General features: G+C 46.7%; 1 protein-coding gene across 4 annotated transcripts in view; it reads left to right on the forward strand.

The window, feature by feature from the left end:
- Positions 1 to 23,134, forward strand: part of FRMD4A (FERM domain containing 4A) — a 379,383-nt gene that overhangs the window by 285,171 nt on the left and 71,078 nt on the right. For all 4 annotated transcript variants that reach the window (XM_019509538.1, XM_019509536.1, XM_019509535.1 and 1 more), the window contains exons 8-11: positions 7,434 to 7,517; positions 15,749 to 15,814; positions 16,009 to 16,066; positions 17,812 to 17,898. In XM_019509538.1, coding sequence (XP_019365083.1) covers positions 7,434 to 7,517; positions 15,749 to 15,814; positions 16,009 to 16,066; positions 17,812 to 17,898 — 295 coding nt within the window. The remainder of the gene's footprint in view (positions 1 to 7,433; positions 7,518 to 15,748; positions 15,815 to 16,008; positions 16,067 to 17,811; positions 17,899 to 23,134) is intronic.

Raw genomic sequence — 23,134 nt, forward strand, 5'->3', positions numbered from 1 at the left:
TAAAAGGAAGCTCTGGTTCTTTCCTATTATTTTTCCGTGCCCAAACTGACTTGCAAAATCCTGACATGTTTGGGGCAAAGAGACACAAGCCCAATCTTGCTTTGTTTCTTAACCATTCAGAGTAGCTTCGTTATCAGCCAGGCTGGTTAGCTGAGTGCCCCTGAAAAATATTCAGCTGTTTGTGCATGCAGGCTGGTTTATAACACAACGCTAAGCCCAGCAAAGCAGTTAAAACAACCTTTACCAATGCAGTCAAACCACGAGATAATACACACCTTCCGTAATGTGCTCTTTAGGACTGCTGCCTTTCAAGGTCCCATAGATCAACTTGGACATAAAATATATGGACAGGTGAGGCCTGAATAAAGTTAAGGAAAGGGGAGAGTAGACAGATCATCCAAGGGTAGACAGGGCTAGATGGTTCAGGGGTCCAGAGTTATAATTAACATGGGAAAGTTTGGTATGAGCTTTGCAGGTGGGTTTTGACATCCTAAAAAATGCCAGCACAAGTACCACAAATAGCTTTTCCCATGTTAGAGTGGAGGAAGCAATTAGTAATAGTACTCAGAGTTTATATAGATAGCACTTGTCACCTCTCGATCTCAAATATGTTCCAGGGGAGAGCAATCCCTTTATCCCTATTTTATAGCTAGGAAACACGAGGCACTGAGAGGTGAAGCGATTTGCCTAAAATCATCCAGGAGGCCAGGGCTGGGAGTAGAACGTAGGACTCCTGATCCAGTGCTCTGTCCACCAGGCCACACTTCCCTAAGGTGCACCCATTGCAGTCAGCTAATGATGGTCTTCGCTGCTTGACAATTTCTGAATGTCCAGGGGATTATGATCCTCCCAGATCTCCTCCCCACCATTATAACTGGCAGCCTCAATGACACTTTCAGAATATAGCATGTGTCTACACAGCACCATACAGCACAGCATCATGTAAAGATAACCTGAGCTAGCTCCAGAACGGGAAGCAATATAGCTCTTTCAGCATGGCTCTCTGCTTGGGGTAATTAGCTTTGCCCTGCTCATTAGCCTAGGCTATGTCATGTTGACAGGGCTGTACTGGTCCTGGACCGGAGCTAGCATCTGTGTATGGCATTGCATTGTGCTTGTAGACCTATTTATACCTGCCAAGGTATGGTCTTAGAGACTAACCCACATGCTCTCTGAGGCATGTAGCAAGGTGCAGGGACAGGACTGGAGAAGTTTGCAGTTCTTGCTGCTCTCGCTCTATCTGTTCCATGGTGAGATGTTTTTCAGTCCATCACCTTTCCTGAGCACTTGGCATTTACTAAAGAGGGTCTCCCTATTGAGTGCAGTCCCACTGCATTGAAGTCAGCTTCCTCTCCTAAGGGGCAGCCAAACTCTAGCAGTTTTGATTTCTCCGGCAAAATATTAGAGACAAATACAGCATGGCACTAGCAAGACTAACTTCATATATAGACGATAGGAGTCGCACTGTTTTATGCCAGGGTTGAAGTCGGCTGCTACTGTCCAGTGTTCAAGGCTTATCATGGCTAAAAACCTGTTCCTTATAGTATTTGCTGTTCTCTGAAGCAGAGAAGCTTTGCAGTTGCTTTCTGTCTTTGCTGCTGTGATGTGATGATTATAAATTGTGTGTGAGAGCATACATTTTGTTAAGGCTGCACTTTTGAACTTGTGCTTGATTCAAGTTTGTTTCTGCAGCAAAAAGAAACCTCAGAGGCACATGTTTGGAGTACAGGCAAAAAATGTCAGCAGATGCATTGTGTAAAAACACAGTGCCAGATTTAGAGCCCGGGGAGACTGTTGGTCTCTAGCTCCAGTGCAGCCCAGTGCCTGAGCACCTGCTTAGCTCTAATGCTGAGCGCTTTCCCCTTGGAGTGCTTGTTGCAGAACTGCTGCCTCTGCCGATTGTACGTGTGGGCTCACGTCACCTGGGGCATTCGTTACTGCCGCACGGCATCAGCACATCGCAGTAACAAGCAGGTGACCTCAAAGCATCACTGCACCATCTCAACAAGGTGTCGAGGGGCCATTGGTTCTGCAAGTGATTTGGGGATTGTCAAACCAACTTGCAGGGTGGGATCAAGTCATAAAAATCAGTGCTGATCTTAGAAAATACAGGTGGCATCTTTCTGCCCTTCTAACTGCATCAATCAACAGATCTCCCATGCTGGATGTTTCTACCCCAACTCATGGGGAAAATGACTTGCCATGTGCTTGGCATGAATAGTCACCTTCATTGCATGCTCCCTGTTGCTTCCAAACTAAGGAACAGAGCCATTTCAAGCATATGTTCTTACATTTAGTTAGGGAAGATCTTGCTTTGAGCAAGCGGTTGGACTAGATGACCTCCTGAGGTCCCTTCCAGTCTTTCTTTTTAGGGCTAGGGACAGACAATCAAAAAGCCTGAGCCCAAATCAATTCAGTCTTTGCAGGTTAGTCTAACCTGGCTAGGCTAAACCGGTTTATAACCATATAGACATCCCCTCTGGACTGAGAAAATGCAGGCACATACCTGCAGCAGCTCAGGCTAGAAGCTGGGAGGCACTAGAGCACTGGCGACATGTAAGGAGTGCACACGGGTGCACATGCACCTCCTGAGCGTGGCAGTGCACCCGCTACAAAAAGGTGCTGCTGATACAGTCAGTCAACTTACAATGGTAAGGATATCCTCTTCGCCTACCTAGCCCTTACCTGTCCCTGTCCATGGCAAAGTTGAAGTGCATTTCTGTCCCTCAAACTCACTTCTGCTCAGAGTCTTTGGGCATTTATACTCATGCAGGGAGCCTGTTCCGATGCGCTGGAAATCCAGCATGTCAGAGCAGAGTCAATGAATCGAGTCAGCTGGAGCATGTAAGTTGATGCAGTCTGGCAACCTTGTGTGTCACGTGTATCAGAGGCCCAGCGCACCTCCGCTCTGAGAAAATGGTGGCTTTGCTCTCTGAACTAAAACATGCTCTATGTGCTTTAGTTCAAAGTGCACCACTGCCATCTTCTCAGCACGTGGACGCACTGTGCCACTGATGCATGTGATGTGTTGGTGCTTCTAATTTGTGCATCTCTCTACTTAAAAGCGCCAGGTGCCATATTGGGAGCACACCTAAAAATGCCTTTAGTTCAAGCCCTACTTAGCTGTGTGCTTCACCTTTGCTTATGGGGTGGTAACACACAGCCATACACATCAAGTAGGAATCCTACCTGCAAACCTGAAACAGAATAAAGCACATAAGAAACCCCATGGGGCTCATGGGGTGTTTGGGACAGCTAGACTAAAACAGCGTAACCCAGTGTTTGATGTCAGTGGCCTGCCCCAAACCACTGCTTTCCAAGCAGAGCCGCACAGCCATTACCAGGACCCTTGAAGTCAATAGAAGCTTTGCTGTATAATTTCCCTGAATAGTTCCTCATATGGAATTATCCCTGCTACTCTTTGCTGGGTTTCAAGGATTTTCTAATGCCCTCACCTCAATTTTGGGAGAATAATTGGTGATGTATCACTCAGTAAAGTTTAAAAATAAAAAGACACTAGCATTTTTATTAGAGGAAATTGCTTTTCCCCTTTCTTTCAGAGAGCAACCCAAAGGATTTGGTTGATTGGACTGAAATAAAATAAAATTAAATTAGATTAAATTAGGCAGGAACTTACACGGAAGCCTGTAGGAATCAGGTGCCCCGGGATCCGGTCATCTTCAGTGGGAGTGGGACACTTAAGACTTGATCCTCTTGAGGTCCGTTCCAGCTCTATTTTATTATGATCTTTCAGTTCTTGGAGTCAGAGGCAAAACTTTCACGGTGCAGAATGAGGTCCCTAATTTTTTCAGCCTGCTTGCATTGTCCCAGCCTTCACTTGTATAGGCTACTTCTCATCCAGAGCCTCTAAGGCAGGGGCGGGCAATTATTTCGGGCAGGGGGCTGCTTACTGAATTTTGGTGAGACATTAAGGGCCACATGACAGGCAGCCCAGGGAAGATAAATATCAATTTTCTAAAATTTTAGGGGCCCCGCGGGCCAGATAGAATGGCCTGGCGGGCCGCATCTGGCCCACGGGCCGCATTTTGCCCACCCCTGCTCTAAGGACTTGTGTATACTGTATTGGCAGCTGGTCTTTTGGAAAATGGGTCTAAACTTGTCTCGCTCTCTCTCGAGTCTGCTGATTAACTCCAGAGGCCCGAGTTCCCCCATGAACCCACTTGTACCCCTTCTCAAACCAGCAGGACACCAAGGGCTTGAGAGGAGGCACTGGGGACAGGCCTGGAGCAGCGTCATAGGCAAACTTTGAATTCTGTAGTGTGTCAGCAGACTCGGGGCAGGACATGCTCAGACCCATCCTCGCAGCGATGTACCGCTGCCTTGATAAAGACAAACCCTAAGTAAGATGCTGGAAAGTACCAGGTTCCTTTTGAACTGCTTTCTTGGAAGATCAGAGCATATTGGTAGTGTTGCTGGGATGTTTCCCTTAATTTAATCATGGTAGATTAAGGGCCTGATCCAATGCTGATTAAAATCAGTTAAAAAGCTCAAAATGGCTTTTGTTTTAATGTTGCAAGATCAGGGCTTTAGACCTTAAACTATAGCGATGGTACTAAACCTGAAATCTTCCATAAAACTTTTGTCTCCAGGTTTGGGGAAAGAAACACCATGTAAACAGCACTTTTAAACCACTCCCCAAACAGTCAGCCTTTGTTAGGCTTTTTGAGTCAGGAAACCTTATGCTTTTAGAGGAGATCACAAGAGTATCCCCCAGCAAAATACCCCCAAGGAACTGGAGGGGGGAAGGGAGCATACTAATTTACCCCTAAGTAACATTTGAAAATAATATGGATGTTCCTGCAGATTGTGATCTTCCACAATTATATGTTGAATGTTCATTCTGTGTAATGAAACGGCATTTGAGCAATTAGGACTCATTAAAGGATTACAAGAGCTAACCTGCATCATTTCATATTACACCATAACATGGGCAGTTGTAAAATACTGCATGCACAATAGCACCTTCTTATACAAGGACCTCCCTTTTCTCATTGCCTCCCTTTTATTCAATGTCATTAATTATTAGGTCACTAAGAATTTGGAGCTTTGGGCAGCAGTTACAGTTGCAGCTGACTGTAGCTACTCCAAAAAGCTTCTGCATCTGCTGCAACCCAATGGCACATGCAACCTTGCTTAAAATAGATTACGGCTATTTATCATGGTCCACCTGCAAAGCAACTGGCAAACATCAAATGCCCTCACAATGTCACCCAGAGGGAGATGGGTGATACCACCAATGTATAGATGAGGAAGTTGAGGTGGAAAGGTTAATTGACTTGCTATAGTTCATAAAAGAGTCAAGATTAGGAACTTTCTAATGCCCAGGCTAGTCAGTCAGTAGTATCTGCCCCGCCTGCCTTCAAGGTGGTTAGCTGACCTCTGTATGGCCGTTCATAATCTAGCTTCATATTGTTATTCAGTCTTTTCATTCAAGATGTCAGACTCACCTGGAGGCCTGGGCTAAACCCAGACTGCAGGGCTGCTCATGGTCTGGATCCAGCATGGGCATGAGTGCAGCCACCATGGTCACCGTGCCATTGGCAGCAAGGTGGGGTCTGTTTGTGCTTTCACAGGCTACCACTGCTGCTTCTGGGATTTTCCCAGTCCCTCAAGGACAGTGAGTCACACCACACTTGTCATATCTGGCATCTCTCTGGCCTTGCAAAGTCTGATTTTGGAACTTCCTTTTTTCCCAGGCACGTCACGGAAATGTCTCAGACTGCCCGCTGTTGATGGCAGAACTGAAACAAATCTTTTTTCTCTGGGACCAACCTAAGCACCAGTGACATGTCAGGTGGAGGCTGGCTGTTTCTTGGAGAAATTATATTGTGCTGGCTTTTTCTAGCTTTTCACAATGTCAAAAATGGTGCTTAGGTGGGTATCTGGGAGCAGGAGACTAACCTATTTGTTGCAAATACAGCAAGCAACAAACATTGTCTATTCATCCTGTCCAAGCAAGGAGCCCGAGCCAGAAACTCAGGCACAGAGCTCCCTCTCAGTGCCCAGCTTGCAAAGCCATGGGGCTTGAGGCCCTCTGGCTTTAAGTATCTTCCCCTGCTGGATGCCCAGTGAACCAGGTGGGGCCAGGACCTGGTGGTTAGAGCCTTTTGCTGGAAAGTGGGAAATACAGGTTCAAATTCTCTCTGGGTAAAGGGAGCCTTGAACTTAGGTCTGTCTGTTCTCCAGGCAGGTACTCTAACTACTGAGCTACAAGGGGAGAGATTCCCTTCCTCCTCCTCCTCCTCCTCCTTCTCTTGTTTGCAACCCAGACTGATGCCCCTGCCTGGGGAGAGTAGTATCTAAAATCCATGTTAATGCCCTGAAATGTCACTTCTGCAGGTAGAGTTAGCCAAGCCCATGTCACCTCCCCATTGAAAGGTGGAACTGGATGTTTGCCTAAGTATATACAAATAGAACAAGCAATCAAGCAATTCCCTCTTTTTCTGTTTTCCTTCCCAGCTCTTGGAAGAAGCAGTGTTACTTCTAAAACTTTTAAAACGTACTTCTGTGCTTGGGGAGGGAGGCAGGTGTATAGGTGCGCCTACAACTATTCCACTGCCATGAGTCTCCCCTCTGCCGATCAGCATAACATAGCCACCATGGGAGGTCACTGGTCGATGGAGGGGGACAGGACCAAACCTCCAGCAGCAAGATAATTGCTGCCTTTGAATACATCCAGGGGGGTAAGCGCCAGGGAAGGAAAACTATTTAAATTAATGAATGGTTTTGCCACAAGAGCCAGTGTGGATAATCTGGCCACAAATATTTAGACTAGAAATTAGAAGGATCCTAGCCATTGGAGCAGTCAGGTCTTAGAACAGTTGGAGAACGGGGGGCAAAAAGCCAACAGAGGTCAGCACGTTTATGTAAAGCAGTATGGGATCGAGTGAGAGGGCTGGGGGATCCAGGTATATGACTCTCTGTTGCTCCCAGATGGCTGGATCCATTCAGGACATAGACCTCGAGTTGGCCCCACTCAGTCAGGATTGGGGGGCACATATGCTGCATTTTGCATCAGGCCAGGATTGTTTAAACAAAGGTGCCTTGTGCAGTCATAGCCCTCTTTTCCTCCCTCCCTTGCTCTTCTGTCCATATGAATCTACCCACGGAGCTGCTCCATGAAATGGTAACGTTGCGGTTTCTACATCCTGAGACAATGCACTGAAAGGAATAAATGCAGCCATCTGGAGAGCTCCCCTCCGATTGTGATAATGGAGGGAAAAGTTACTACATGGCTTTAAGATAAATAAATACGGGGAAGAAAGGAAACCCCAGTGCACTTTGCTAAAGAGGAACAGATGCAGAGCCAGAGCAGCCAGCCAGCTGGGTCAGGTCATATTAAATATTGTGGCTGTGTTCCTGTAGCTTGATCCCCTCTTTCAACTCTCTCTCTCTCTCTCTCTCTTTTTCAGCAATGAAATTGTAAGGAGCGAATTAAAGAAGCTTCCAGCTCTCCCAACACCAGCACTGAAGGAGCATCCATCCTTGGCTTACTGGTAAGATATTTCTCTGTATAGACGCTTCTAATCCTCACCTCCGCTGTGAGCCAAACCTGTCTAACAATGTGAGAACAGGACCACAGTCCAGGAGCTCCTGACTTGGCTAGTGACTTGCTGCGTGATGTTTGTGAAGTTGGGTTTGCCCCTCTGTACCTCAGTTTCCCCCTCTGTTAAATGGGTGCCTGACCCACTGGGAAGTTAGAGTCCCAAGCTGTTCACCTGACTCACCCAAAGAAATCCTACTCAAGCCCATGCACCTGGTTTGCTGCTGTCTTGAGCCTTCTTGAAGCCATTTGCAGTGGTGGAAAGCAGTTATGGCATTTGATCAGGTTGGAACAGCAGCATCTTACGCCCACTGTGCTCTGTTTTTACCGGAGTATAAGCAGGCGTGCACCATGCAGGATGGGGAAGAAATAGGCTCTGGAGCTGCTCATACGGGTAAATGATTACTTCCTGAGCATGAACTAATTGATCTCTGCATGGGATCCCCAAAGCCCAAGGGCCTGGCTCTCCTCTTATCTTGGCCTGTGGGTATTCATAGGTTCAGAGCAGGGATCTGTGCAATGCTTGGACTAGATCAAGCAGTCTCCGGGTGCTATGAGTCGCATTGTTTGTTCATCCTTCTTTCTATTGCTTTGGAAACATGATCTGTTTGCGCCTCGCAGCAGATGCAGCATCTCAGTTGAAGTCAGCCTGCCCCCTGAATCCTTTCCCCTCTGTCTGCTCCTCCCCTCCTTTTCATCTGTGCAAACAGGAGAATTAGTTTGGGGGAAAGCCCTGGGTTAATGCTGAGATGCACTGATTTGCCTTTCTGTTGGTGACCCTTTCATGTCTGTCTTTAAAGCATTAGGCTCCAAGCAGCAGGGGGGAAGGGAGGAAGGGGAGTGCAGTCTTCTTATCTGCTCCTTTAATTTCTTCAGCCTGGTAATTTGATGATGGCAGGGAATACGGTTTCCATTTTGAGGTTTCTGATCTCTCTTCCCCTGTGGGAGATCTCTCCATTTTTCTGAGCCGGGCTTCATCTCCAGAGTTAGCTGTAACTGGTGCAGCACCAGGGGATGCTTAATCTCTACAGGCTTTTTCAGCTCATCAAGAGAGGTTTAGAGACCGGGGCTGTTGCTCAGCATTGGAGGCGGTGGCATGTACAGACCCCCCGTGTTTCTCTCCCTCTCCATACTCTCACAATGAACTAAGCCTTTGTGATAAAAATATAGGGGAGAATACCTAGCAGCCACTGCCTTTTACAAGGCAGAGTGGGAGAGCCGTCTGCCTTCTTGGTCTCCTCTTCAAAATAAGGCCCAGCGCCTTCCAGCCCAGCCCAGCCCCACTTACACACACTTTGCCTTTTCCCATGGCCAGACTGTGCCATGCCAGACCCTGAGCTCCCGTGGATCTTGACAAGTTCCTACCATGATCAGTGTAAGAGCAGAGACTGCACAACCGTGGCGTGATGACCAGTTTCCTTATACACATACTCCCTTGGTTTGGATCTTAAATGGAGCCAGGCAACCCAGGCCAGAGAATCTGCTTCAAATACTATTTTATTTACAGCTGTTCCCAAAAAGCACTTCTCCCTAATGATCCTGATTAAGTTCATGCAAGTCATTCATGGGTAAGGACAGACCACTGAGAGCTGCAGGTTCAGGCCCCAGGTCAGAAAGTTCATTGCTTCCCATAACCAAGTGACCTTAGCCCTGCAGCGCCCTTGTGACTCCAAGCTCTTGCCCAACTTTTATTACATTCAGACCTTATTATTTTTTAGAAAAGTTTGTCCTACGCCCCCAAATACTTTTAGTTTTACCACTGGAAAGAGGTGAATAATGACTCCGGCCTGAAGCCACTTCCCTGAAACATTGAGTAGACTTTAAATGATCTCCATGGAAGGATGTTTAAAGGATCTAATTGTCTTCTCAATCCTTATACGCTGCCTCTGCTTCTTTGCATCTTGCTCTGGTTATGCAGCATAAGGCAATTTCACACTTTAGTCTTCTGTTTGTCTTCCGGTTCATGCTCTGGTTCTTTCTTGTTAGCACAAAGTGATGGGGCGTGATTTTCCAGCGCCGCAAGGATATTTTGGTGTGTGCATGTTCATCAGCTGTGCAGTCTTATTTGATCCTTTTTATCCTTCATCCATATATAATGATGTATTTGCATATGTACTCAGCAAGAATGGAAATTCTCGCATGCAAATCATTTTGGATGTCTTTTCACTCCTCCCCTGGCATGGGATATAATCACAAAGGTACGTGCTCTTCTTCCTGTGAGCACTGCCTAGCGAACAGAAGGTGGACTACGGGTCTAGACCAGCGTGATGAGTTCTGAAGAGTTTTTCATAGCCAGAGCTGAATTAAGGCCATCTAGGACTCTAGGCACCACCCTTGTGGCCTCATATCCTTCCATGCTACCAAACTAGGATTCCCATAATGGCTTGCACCCCATGGCACACATTGCCCATGTTGCCGCAGTGTGCAACTGGGAAGTGCAAGCAGATAAGGGAATGGGAGAGTGGCTGGAAGGAGGGGCACTCCCTCCAGTGCCCCATCCCTGTGGCCCTGGCTCCCCTCCTTTGAGTAATATGGCAGGCTTCAGAATAATCAGAGAAAATCCCCTGCTCGGAGCTGCTGTTTCAGGCTCTCTTCACTCACATGTCACATTTGCAAGCCTTTCTGTTAGTCTGTGATGGCTAGAGAGATGGTGGTGGCTTTAAATGAAAGCTGAGATTCTGGTCCCACCCTCCAACTCCAGAAACAGGGCCCTGAATACAGGCCTGCCATGCCCACGTCCTAATCTGGCCCTAAAGGGAGGTACCAGTAGCATAACATGGGGTGAGCAAGGGGGAGACGTGCCCCAAGGGAGGGGTGCCTCGCTCTCCCACTCCCCTCTCTGCTTGCACTTCCCAGCTGTACATTGCAGCAGCAAGGGCAGCGTGTATCATGGGGCACAATTTTGGGAATTGTAATTTCATAGTGGCAGCAGAGCTCACTACTGCTAAGAGGGAGAGTTGGCCCCCTTTTTTGCAACTGAAATCAGCAACTTTTGCCTTCCCTACATGGGCTTCAGCAGCAAAGGAATAGGCTGAAAAGTTTCCGCCCTGGAGCGGGAAACACCACTCCTGCTCTAGAGAACTACAGTTCCCAGAATGCCGTGCACTGCATGAGACACACTTCCCAGACTGCTTGCTGATGCGCCATTTGCTGCCTGGTGGGTAAGGGTGAGAGAGGACTGGCCCAGGCTCTGTGTCTGGACGGGATGCCTCTGGTACATGTTCCGCAGGATTGAAACACAAATGTAGATCAAAAGCAAAATGAATTAATAGGAAACATAAAAAGTTTTGCTGCACCAGGCTTTGGTTTTCTGAGTGTTTTTATTGTATCTTTAACAAATAAGTAGCTTCTAAACCGGGAGCTAATGTATGCCTCTGCCCACACTCACCCAACAAATTCCCAAGGAAAATTCGAGGGGCAAAGTGAAGATTGGATTGCCGAGGTGGAATATTCAGGAGCACCCGAGGGCGTCAGTTTTCAAACATCCTCTGGCTTTCAATGGAAGACGTGTTCCCAGCTCCCTTCCTCAGCCCCTTTGAGAATCCCCCCTTAAAACTTAAGCCTCAAACTTCAAGTTAGGTTTTCTTTAAATGCAGTGCAGAACACCACTTCCACGCTGATCCAGATCTTATGTCTGCATTGCGCCTTGTGCATACAGACACAAAGATCTGTCCACTTGCAGGCAACAATAGGCCTTTGAAAGTCTATTCTCTTGCATGATTTAGGAGCTTACAGTGCTCACCCGACGAGGCCCAGAGCTCTCATAAACACTGCTGTGTTTACAACAGGGAAGGACTGCCCTTTAGCATATAGTGTTACCTGTAGTAACCCATAAGTAAATGCCCATGTTGTTGGCTCCATGCTAACAAGTCTCAGGACGGCGTATGAAATGTATGACATGCCAGCAGAGACGAAGGAGCAGAGACGTTGGGCCACAACGTCAGAAGAGCTCAACTCTCGGTGAGGCCCAGAAACCTATGGGCAGCCACTCAGAACAACGCAGGATGAATCCATCTGAATATCTGGTCCTTATCGCAGGAACTCAGTTTGGCTCCGTGCCCTTTCGAAATCTTGGAGATTTGTCTGCCTACTAGCTCTACCAGCTGCTACTACCAGAGCCTGTTCTCAATCCTCACATTTATAAGAGCTTTATAACAATCCTTGCCTGTAGACTATCATTCACATACAGGTTTAGCAGCTTTCACATGGATGTGTATGAGTTGACAGGTGGGCAGTAGCATGTCAGCTCCATATGATTTCAAGGCACTAATGATCCATTGAGTGCCCTCTACAGCCACCATGTATGACGAGATGAGTTGACATCGCTGACGCGGAGGCAATCTGGAGTCCGTGCCGTGACGGTCAGGTCAGCAGGTGGCCCCAGACGATGCCCTGCCACTCGCTCAGCTGTCAGGAAGAGTTAGCCCCATAGCAGCCTGAAGAGGAACAGCTGAAATGATAAACCAGAATGTCTGTAAGCTCTGCTAATTCTCATCCTGCCCAGTGAATTATTGTGCTTGTTTTTACTGGCACGTGTCACAGTGACCCCCCGTGCATGGACTGACATGGGAGACAGCAACCTGACCTCTGTGTCTGACGATTTCTTGCATGTGGCAGCAGGAAAGAGAGAGCAGGAAACAAATTTGTTGTGTGAAAGGAGGCCTGCAAGGCACTGGGCTTTCACAATGTCACTGATAATCCAGGGTAGATGATTTAACAGCAGTGCGCGAGACCTCCAGAAAGGAGGGTTACAGAGCTAGCTCTCATACATATTTCAAATGTATTTTTCAAGGGAAGGGATGTATATCAGTTTCCTCATCTTACTGATGGGGAAACTGAGGCACAGGGCACTGAAGGGAAGTCCCACAGCAGGTCAGTGGCAGACCCAGAAGTGAAAATACCTTTCTCCTGAGCTCTAGCCCAGTGCTTTATCCACTGAAACACATCTCCCCAGAAGGCAGCTTTCTAAAGACTTGGCTTTCCTTTGAGGGAGCAGTACTTTTGACTAGCTTTCACAGCCCAAAGGAAGCAGTGTCAGAAAAATGTAATTATTTTATCCATTTTAAGAGTTTGTAACAAAAACAGACAGCATGCAGATGCTTACGGGGCAGGAAACAGGGAGAGAGATCTGTTCTCCGCTGGTATTGTACTGTACAGAGCTAATGCCAGGGATTCATCTCATCAAAAAACTACAAAGAACCAGAACCAGAGCAAAGAACAACCTCTGGGGCCTGGTTCTGCTCTCACACGGGCTTCTGCAATGCCAGAGACAGAAGTGAATCAGGCTCCCATATAATAACAGGCTATGAAGTCATGTTAAAGGACTGTACGTCCTCTCTGTTCTTCTTTATTGCTAGGAACAGTGTTGTCTAGAGACCTTCCAGCATTTGTGCAGTCATGTCATTCAGTTCTTGTTCCACAAGTTAATCTCGCTTGCGACTGTTATGTGCCAAAGGCCATAGATGCATGCGTACAGCCTCTGCGGGCTTTGGGGAAGCCACCTGCCCTTGGGGATCCAGCTTCTGGGCGATAGGATTTGCTTATGTTTCATTTACTGAATGTGCAAATGATTTGGTGCTATTTGTCAGGAGAGCTGTCATATTCGTTTCCCCGTGGACGTAGCCCCCGAGCGGAATGGCACCCTGGACAGTAGGTTGCACCCTGTTGGAAGACCTCCCGGCAGCACACGTTGGCTCACTGACAACTTTTGTTATTTTGGCAGGATTAGTGGGGGAAGTTGATCCCAAGGGAGTGAATGAGGGAGGCAGTTACTTGCACATAAACACATGGCAGGAATGCTAGAGAACAGCTGGCAGTTGCCTGCTGAACTCTGACAATCATTCTGCCTGAGACTGACCGTGCCCCTGCCTGGCTTTTCCTCCTTTCCTTTGCATTATTACGGTGCTTTTGCATGAACAGAGGACCTCCTCGGTTCAAATGTCCGATTCCCCCACCTGCATACATAATCTCCCGTCTATGTCATGGCGCTCTCCGCACAGCCCCTCATTGCGTGTCGCAGACGAGATTGTGAACGGCCTTTAGCTGAGCTCTAAACAGCAGGGACAGGTGAGCTCCTTTGCAACGGTCTGTGGCAGCCTAACAAAAACGGGACTGGGAAGACAGAAGCTGGAAGGCAGTGTTATGTAAGCAGAACTGTTGCTATGTGACACGATCTGCGATGATTTCCAATCAAGGCCCCGGGGGTCTCGAAGCATCTGAGATGAGCTCATCAGCCTTCGTACCCCACCCCAGCTTGCTCTGGCCTTCTCTGCAGCAGCAGAAAAAACCCGCCAGGCTTCTCTTCCTCCTGACAAAAGAGTCCCTCAGCCAGATGGCTGCTTTGCCATGACCAGGGGCCAACGTCACCAACTTGGAGCTTTTGTCCCTAGATAGAACAACTTTTTGGGGGGTTCCCAGTGACAGAGTGCCTGCAGTAAGGGTCCTGTATCAGTCCGTGATATGTCATACCTATTCAGTTATCTAGGGACGCTTCCGACAACTTTAGAAGACCGACCTAGCAACTTTTTGAAGTTAGTTTGGCCGATTTCTGCACCGTTGAAGGAGTGTGCTGAGGGGGCTTCAGGATGGAGCTCTGCAAAGCTTCTATGCAATGGTTGCCTATGCACATGCTCGTTGGCTTTCTAATTAGAGCACACCAGAGCAGACTCAATTAATCGAGCGTGCTCCACGTTCTAATTAGAACTCTCCAGCGTTGCCACGGTGTCACATTTTTAAATGGCCACAGGACTCCTTATCTAGACCTCATTGAATGGGGTGATGGTTCCAGGCAGGCTGTGTGCTCTCTGTGTGTGCGCCCTTCTGACTGGCTTTCGTTCTGGGCCTCATTGAATGAGGTTTAGATAAAGTGCCTCATGGCCATTTTTAAATGTCTTGGGGCTTAATACATGTGACGGTGAGGAGTTTTACTTAGAGCGGCTCCTCGGGAACCTGTCTAACTTCCCCACCACGCACCTCCAAGCACATGTACAGGCATCCAGTGTTACAGCCCATAGAGAGGTGCCCCCAGCACTGTCTCACCTCTTCTAGAGTCCTCTGTAGCTCAAGTTTGGAGGGTACCAAAGTGGTGTAAAGTCACCATCACCTTCCTTCCCACCGTGCTGGAGTTTTCTGTGTTGTGCCTCCTAAAGGCACAGCAAAGATACCTCATCCTCAGTGTAAAGGCACAAAGGCTAGGACATTTGAGTGCATATCTGAGGGCCTGACACTCCAGTCACATCAGTATTATACCAGTGTAATTTAGCTGACTTCATGGGCATTCCTCCTAATTTGCATCGGTGTAGATCAGACCCATTGGAGTTACACCAGTATAAATCTAGTGTGAGAAGAAAAGCAGGCTTGGAGTCTGCCCTCAGGTACATAGGTGCAAATCAGCAGAAGTTTGGCTGAAATTAAAGGAGACCCATGGAAGTGGCACACAAACCCCAGCCCATAATTACCCCTGCTGGATCCCCCGTGCTGGAATTCCCAGTGTGCAGTGGTTCTGCTATCTCAATATCCATACGAGCATCAGCAAAGACGGGGAGGAGGAGGCTGTTCAAGGCTGGAGTCGCAAGGCTCATTCTCTCTCTTTCTTACTCTTATTCTTACTCTGTAGCTGCGGCTAGCCTCAGAAGCTCTGTAAATACTAGGAAATGGCGCATTGTTAATAAGTCTCCAGAATGCTTCAGTAAAGATGAACAGAGAGTTTTGTCCCTCTGTGCTGAAGCAGTGAGGCGTGCTCCTCGAGACTCACTGTTTCAGATGGCCGTTCGCTTCAGCCGCTTGGGTGACCCAAAGGGTCCTTTGGTTCTGCAAGATGATTACAAGAACCAAGGCAAAATAAAAACCAGGTATCTCAAGGCACTTTGTGCAGGTAGCCTCACTGCACTTATTCAGGAGAGTTATTATCGGGAAACTGAGGCACAAAGGAGAAAATCTGAAGCAACGGATCCTCATTCCCCATCGTAAAACTCAAATCTTCCAAGAAACTTTCTTTGAAATCCATTTTTATTTTCTGGTTCATTCTTGTATTTCTGAAATTATTTAAAGTCTCTGCCCAGCACCCCCAACCAGTTCCCTGGGCTGGTAGCCATACTTAACAAAAATGTCTGCAGAGCTATTGCAATCTTCCCTGATTAGCAAGCTGCAATGAAAAATAAAACAATTCTGTTTCTCCCTTTCCAGTGAGGACAGAGTCATCGAGCACTACAAGAAGCTGAATGGACAGACAAGGGGCCAAGCAATTGTAAAGTAAGTGAGAAATGCAAATGCCGGGAGTCCGTATTTGCTCTGTGGTATTCTGTAGAGGGCTGGACATTCTGCATAGCTGTGTCTCCCGTCTCCTGTCTAGTGACTTTTTTTAAAGCGTGGGCTTTTTCAGGAGAATGTATGCACTCTATTCTGCTTCTCAGACATGTGCCTGTCTCTTTTGTTTTATTTTGCAGTTACATGAGCATTGTAGAGTCCCTCCCGACGTATGGAGTCCATTATTATGCAGTGAAGGTACGTGCCACTGAAAAAAGCCAATTATCGAATTAAACTGACAATAGTGACAAAACAAAAACAAAAACCCTAGGCTCCATGTACAATACACTTTACTAAAAGTCCTGTTCTGCTTCCTTTGTTAAGATAAACTTGTTTCAACTCTGCAGTGCCTGTTTAGTAAATACAGTTCAGTAAAGGAAAATCCTGTTCTTCAAGATAAAATTCCAGCATCCCCTCCACAATGCCGGAGCCACTGCAGTCAGCCTGCAAGCAGCAACAGGAACTAGTGGTGCCAAAGTGAAGTGCCAGTGGCAGGGTCTGATAGTTTTGGGATACCTGGATTTTGCCCCTCTTGTTGCCATATGAGCAGCTTGCTAGGAGTGGCTCAAGGACCTGCTGTTATTGGCACCTTATAGATGGCAGCTTCCTGCACTTAATCACTAGGGGCCTTCCCTGGGGCTGATGGTTATTCCCTGGGGCTGATCCATTACCTCTTTGCTGCTTGACCAAGGATGGAGGGTTGTTTTGTTTTTTTTAACTAGTGAAATCAATAAACACAGAAAGGAAACTAGAGTTGCTTTCCCCAAAGCATTTCCCCCTATTCATTGCTGGTGGTGTTTTGATATCTTTTATCTTTCTCTATCTGTACTAGTAGGTTTGTATGTACAGGGGCATTTTTCATGTCTCTCTGCAAAATGTCTTTCCCACTTATGACACTGTAAAAAGAATAATATAGGATGATAAAAATCACAAGGATGGCTTTTCTGATCTTTTCCTTCTATATAAAGAAAAGAGAAGCTGGAAGTCCTATTTTAGGACTCTGTGGGCTATGTTTGGAGAGAGAGAGAGTGGTTTTCCCATCCTTTCTCATAGGACAGGTCACACAGCTTCCACTGACTTCCATGAAATAGGAAAGGACTGATCGATTGGGCTCTGGCACCCAAATCTGCAAGCACTTGCTCCCAGAAGTTGTCCCAGGGCACACTTCAAGTTATCAGTAAGCATGTAGCTAGTATTACCCCTAGTGGGTGTTGGGTCAGACCCTGCAGATCCGGTCCCCGTAAGATGTAAGAGCTCAGACACGTTCAGCAGAGCAGCTCACAGGTCCTGGGGCTTTGGATCAAACCTGTATGCAGAGTGCAGAAGTAACAGCCAGTTTAGACCTCGTCCATCTTTTGGCTGGATTTGCATTGTTTTTGGTGCTATTTTTTAACCTGCCCTTCTCTGGCACATTAACGAACCGGATATAATTTCACGGAGGATTCCAATTACCTACATCACAAAGAGGCTCATATCAGATGTCATCCATTACTCCATAAAATGGCTTTACTGCAAAGTCTTTGGGGTCTGGGCCTGTCAGACCTTATCACTTGGTAGCCTTCGCCTCACATTAATACGGTGTTTTGTAGATTTATGTCAAAGTTCTCCAGCATAATTCAAGTCAGCTGGGCTATTCTCTTTCACCAGTCTCCAATCTCTGAGGCCAGAGGGAATAAAGTTGAGACTAATTTGCTCAAGGGGTGGGGAAAGGGAGAGGATGAACCATTACTATAGGAACTAAGGGCTGTGCTTCCATAGGGATACTTTTAGTAGCTTTATGACAAAAGCCAGGCACACTCCATTTGAGGATATGAGGATCCTCTCAGAGATAATTTAGCAGTATCCATGGTCGGGGATGATCCCTGCCCCTGAATAATGGACTAGGGAATCAATAAGGATCTTCCCCTTTCATACAGTATTATTCCCTCTACTTTATCTCCTAGGACAAGCAGGGAATTCCTTGGTGGTTGGGACTTAGCTACAAGGGGATCTTTCAGTACGACTACCATGACAAAGTGAAACCAAGAAAGGTAAGTGTGTACTTCGCTGTTCCATTTGACTCTTTTCTCACCACTTGTGTTATGGGTTGTTCTGATGTTAGAAAGTTGGTTGAACACTGGCACTGATTCCCATCGCTGATTTACAAGGAAGTTATGGGAGGTGGGAGGTGTATCTCCCAAGGCTGCCTGAGGAAGCTGACAGCCTGAAGTAGCCCCTGATTTATTAAAGTGCTGCAGTGCTGTGAAAAATTGTGCCATAAATGCTGCTTTGAATCCCACAGTCATCTGGTTCATGGCCCAATCCTGCAAAAGTTTCAAGAAGTGAGAATTTAAGGCCTGATCCTACAGTATGCTCAGCACCTTCAGCTTTTATTATCATCCGTAGGAAGTGATGATAGCACTCTAAGAGCTTGAGTCAAAGCTCAGTAGCCCAGGCTATAAATGATTAGGCAGAAGGCAGGGTAGATTCACACCTTATAGATTAACTGAATCAGCAATGCATAAGTTGTCATAAGCATTAACTTTACCAGATGCTGGGAAGGAACTGATCAAAGATCAGATCAGAGAAGAGAGATGGGCGGACATGCAGATAAGCGCAGTTCTTCTCCTCCTTACTCAAAAAAGCCCCAAACAGCAAATTTTGAGGGGAGAGAAACATTAGATATGCTGATATATTAATGGCTCAAAGGCTGCTACCAGTCAATCCAGGATAGGTAGAAGGCAGGGCAGGATGGCACCTTACAGACTACCTGGTTGAAAGAATCATGAGCTATTGGAGGTGACAACCTGTTTCATCAGATGCTAGAAATGGACTCAGGATAGAAAAGCTTCCTAACGAAAGCCAGGGACATTTCTCCTCCATCTCCATCCTGTTTAGGAGCTTTATGGTGAAAAACTCCTGAGGCACAGCATACCTGTCGATTATTCTAAAGCTCAGCCTATGTTCCCAGTGCCACCCTATTCTGGTTCTCCACTGCAATTACTCAACTTGATCCTCCTTTGAAGCCTGGTTTGCTGAAACCATGTACACAGCACTTCGAAATATCAGGTCTCCCAAAAGCCTTGCAGGGTAGATGCCCAAAAAATCTGGGTTCCTAAAACTATGAGTCACTTTGGTGAATAAGGCCAAGAGCTTTCTACAACATTGGCTTCAGCATCCTGGAATTTCTTCTGGAGCAAATGAGTTGATCGGCTGAGCTCGTTTTGTGAGGTAGACTGAAATTTTCTGTGGTTATGCATCTGCCTTTCTCAGTCATCCCTGCCCCTGATGGAAACCTAATCATCTTCCAACACTTGGTCTCAGGCTGGCAGGGAAAACCAACCAACAGTATTTGTCATACCTGGGCAACCATGAAAACATCAGGAGGGAAGCAACAGGCTTCAGGCTGGCTTCCACATGGGAATACAGAGCCAGGCTGTCCAGAACATGGCACAGCACATCTGCAGATGCAAATACCTGTGCTAAATTAAAAATTGCCATATTTCTCAATACATTGTTTCTTTGCCAGCTGGCTGTCCTGATTACTCATTGTTTTCCTTCCATGGACATGTTTCAGCAGAATCCAACTTTCTCCTCTTCTCATGTGCAAATTGACTGCTGGTTGATGATCACAGGTTTCTTTTATGATAAACTGGAACGAGGTGCCTATTGAAAGATAGAAAACTTGAGACTTCTACTTTTCTGCTGCAGAGATCAGAATGTGGGAGACGCATTGGTTAAATGAGGCTTTCTATCTGCTGGGAAGGTGTTTACACAACATATTTACATCAGCCTAGATACAAGTACAGATGAGCTGCATTAGGTAGTGGAAATTGTTAACCCGCAGGGCGCTCATGCGGGCAATAGGTACTTTGCATCTCTTCTATGATACGCATTTGCACCCACCCACACACCTACATTGTCATAGAATCCACCTCCAAAAATTGGGCTCAGCTGCAGAAGTGGTTCCTCGAGGGCAAATAATGCTCTGCAACAGCCGGCTTGCCAGGACCGGATTCAAGCCCTGGGAAACCTTGGGGGTTCTTGCTTCTCTGGGTCAGAAGGGTTGGTTCCCAACCATGCTGCGGTGGGTGAATGAAGCGGGAGAGAAGCTGAAGAATCAAGATCAGCCCCACTGACTGCTCTTGAGTGAACAGCACCGGCTCCTTTGGAAGAGTCAGGGCTCCTTTCTCCTCAGCCTCTCTATGGAGGTCTCTTCTTCCTTCTTGTAGTCTTCCCTTTCTCCCTGCTCCCTCCGCCTGAGAGACCCCAAAAACCACCATGGACACCGTCCCACCTGCCGTTTAGTTCTACTTCAGCAAAGCCAATCAGTCAGTTGTGTGAATCTCCCAGCTGTATGAAACTCAGTTGTCTGACTCTCCCAGCCTTTTCTCCAAGCAGGCATCAAATATTGGCTGAGAATTTGAATTTAATAGCGTTTCCACTGGGAATCAGTTTTTACCTTAGCAAACTGGCAATTTTGCAAGAAATCAATGAAAACCAATAGAATGGTGCAGTCTTGTGTATAAAACATGGGAAAACGCTGTGGATTAGTGGGATTGATCAAAAATCATTGGATGTCTAATCTCCAGGCTAGAATTAATCCATGGTTTCCACCAGCATAACCCAGAGACTACCTGAAGAATCAAGATGGGCTGATTAAGCATTGCTATGTTGCATAGGTCTTGCAAACCTGGTCATTGGTGGAAGACTGCCCCAAATGGACTGGAGAAAGCGTGCACAGGGCATCTGGGGATGCATTGTAGATCCTGAAGACTATTTACGCTCTACAGGTAAAGGCTGCCTGTCCTGCACAGGTGGTAGGACTCTGGTTAGAGCAACCTGAGCCGTCTCTGAGGTTCAGGTTTTCGGTTTTATGCTGCACCCATCACCATGCCACCTGCAGGATCTGATTCATCTCTTTATGCCACCAGAGGCTGCCTCAAGCCTTTCATGTACACAGAGGGATTTTAAAAAAAAAGCATTGAGAACTTTCTTTAGTAAAGCTGTAAGCATAAAGCAGAGTTTGGTGTAGGAAGGGCTATAGTCTATGGCTGTGCTAATCTTTATTATTTAGTTTGGGCACCTTGCCAAGACCGAGAACAAATTGAAAAATTACAATGGAAAAAAAAAATCTCCCTGGAACGTGAACAGGCAGAAAAGTATGGCAAGGAACCAACTAAAACCAAGAAATGTATATTAAATGCATTATAAAAACCTCACTTGTCTTATAAGAGGAATTGTAATGTTTTCCTATTATGTCACCCCAGATAGTTTTTCACAGTTATTGTATTCCCAAGTAAAACTGTAACCCACACTGACTGGCAGAGCCTATCTCAAGTGATTCCATTAGCATTCAGTCAAAACCAGCTTTTGAGTAAGTTGGTTGTTTGTCTGTAGGATCCTAACTAGGTTTGTCAGCAAGTCTGCTGAACTCAGAGGGGAAACTTCAGGAAGACCGGGGGCCAGATCCTACTGTCACTCATTCCCTTTTAAATCTAGGGTAACTCCCTCATCATCATTAGCGTCGCAACCGAGATTGGTGTCTGGCCAAATCATGGTGGTCATGGCGGACTATTAAATACCAACATAGCCATTAATGGACTCTCAAGCTATAAGCAGTGAGATGCTTGCTTTTTTATACCCATCCTGATTACTTTTCATTTCACAGGGAAATCCAAACTAACAGAGCTTTCATACCCCTTCCTCCTCTGCTTTTCTTCATTGTGCTTGGGGCCAATGGCTAGTTCAGAGGATGGGCAATCGGCTGTGACTGTTTCCTTCTGCCTGTTACCTGGTCACATCCAGGCCCGGCTTGCATTTGCTGAAAATGACCATCTGGCTAACTAGTCACCAGTCGGATAAATGCAATTGATGGCCTCAGTATATTCCTCATGGCCAGAAATTTACAGCAAACAAATCATCAGTGGACTTGCCCTGATAGGCATAATCTGCGTGCAGAGGTCATCCCTCTTTCTGGTTGTCCCTCTGGGCAAAGATGCATTGAGAGAGCGGTCTTGTGTCGGGGGAAGCTTTCAGTAGGGATGCTGGTGCAGCATCTGTTCCACATTTAAACGGAGGATTCGAGTCTCCACGGTTCCCAGAATCCCAACCCGTTTTTGACATTTTGGGTTCTGAAGTTTTGGGTTCTGAGGCCCTTCTCTGCTGATAGAGGGGAGCAAGGTTTTCCATTGCTTCACTAGCTCTGCTCATTCTCCAGGGATTCAAGTAGCTCTTATTTTTTCTGAATCCGTGATAACACTACCACCAATTGATGTTGGGCCTGATGTTCAGCTAGGGTAAATCACCGCTGCGGAGCTGCGGCGATTCCCGTGAGTTATGAGGGAAGAGTCTTTGACCGGCATTTTGCTGACGTTGCCTGGCAGTGAGAATATGGAGAGCACAAAAGTGGCCAGGCCATTGAGTACTACAGTGTCTGTGAGTGGCCGGTCTGGATTGTACCCAGTCTTGCAATGACACCTCTGCAGTATGTTCCAAGCCCTCCCAGCATCATTCGATCAGGCACAAGTGGCATAGCCTGTGGCTACATGATAATGAATAGCACACGCTTGAGTAGCTGTAGTAGCTATAGGCAAGGCTCTGTTGTTCTAATGAAATATTTCCACTGTTTTAAGAGCCCAAAGGCATTCTTCAATACACACAGTTTAATAGTTTTAGTAAACAATTAACTCCAAGCTGAAGAGCGAATGATTAACAAAGTCAGCCAAAGTGTTTCCATATGGCCTATAAACAGACACGGGGATCTTTTAGCTGCTAGCTGGAAATAGGATGGGCTTGAAGGAGAGGGGTGTATTCTGTGTCCCCTCACTCCAGCTGAGCAGGGGACAGTGGTATTTTAGATTTGCCTGATAAGCTTAGGATATTAAGTAAAAAAATATTTAGCTGAGATACTGCCATAACCTGGCATAGGGTGTTCACAAAACTCTGTGAATTCTGCTGGATTTCCACCACTGATGGCCAAATTCAGTTATCATCAGGATTGATATAAACCCAAAGCAAATGGACTGAACTTACTCTCCATTTCCATCAGTTTGATTGAAAACAGAATCCAGCCCTCAGGCTAGGTACAGACAGTCAAAAAGCCCGAGGCTGAATCGATTCAGCCTTTGCAGGTTAGTCTAAATAGCACAGATTAAATTGAGGGATGTGGACAACATGGAGAGGGTCCAGAAGAGGGCCACTTACATGATCAGAGGCAACAGGGCAGGCCCTACGAGGAGAGGCTACGGGACCTGAACCTGTTCAGCCTCCACAAGAGAAGGCTGA

Source organism: Gavialis gangeticus, unplaced genomic scaffold (assembly GCF_001723915.1).
Source record: "Gavialis gangeticus isolate Ggan-Ray unplaced genomic scaffold, GavGan_comp1, whole genome shotgun sequence".
Lineage (NCBI taxonomy): Eukaryota > Metazoa > Chordata > Crocodylia > Gavialidae > Gavialis > Gavialis gangeticus.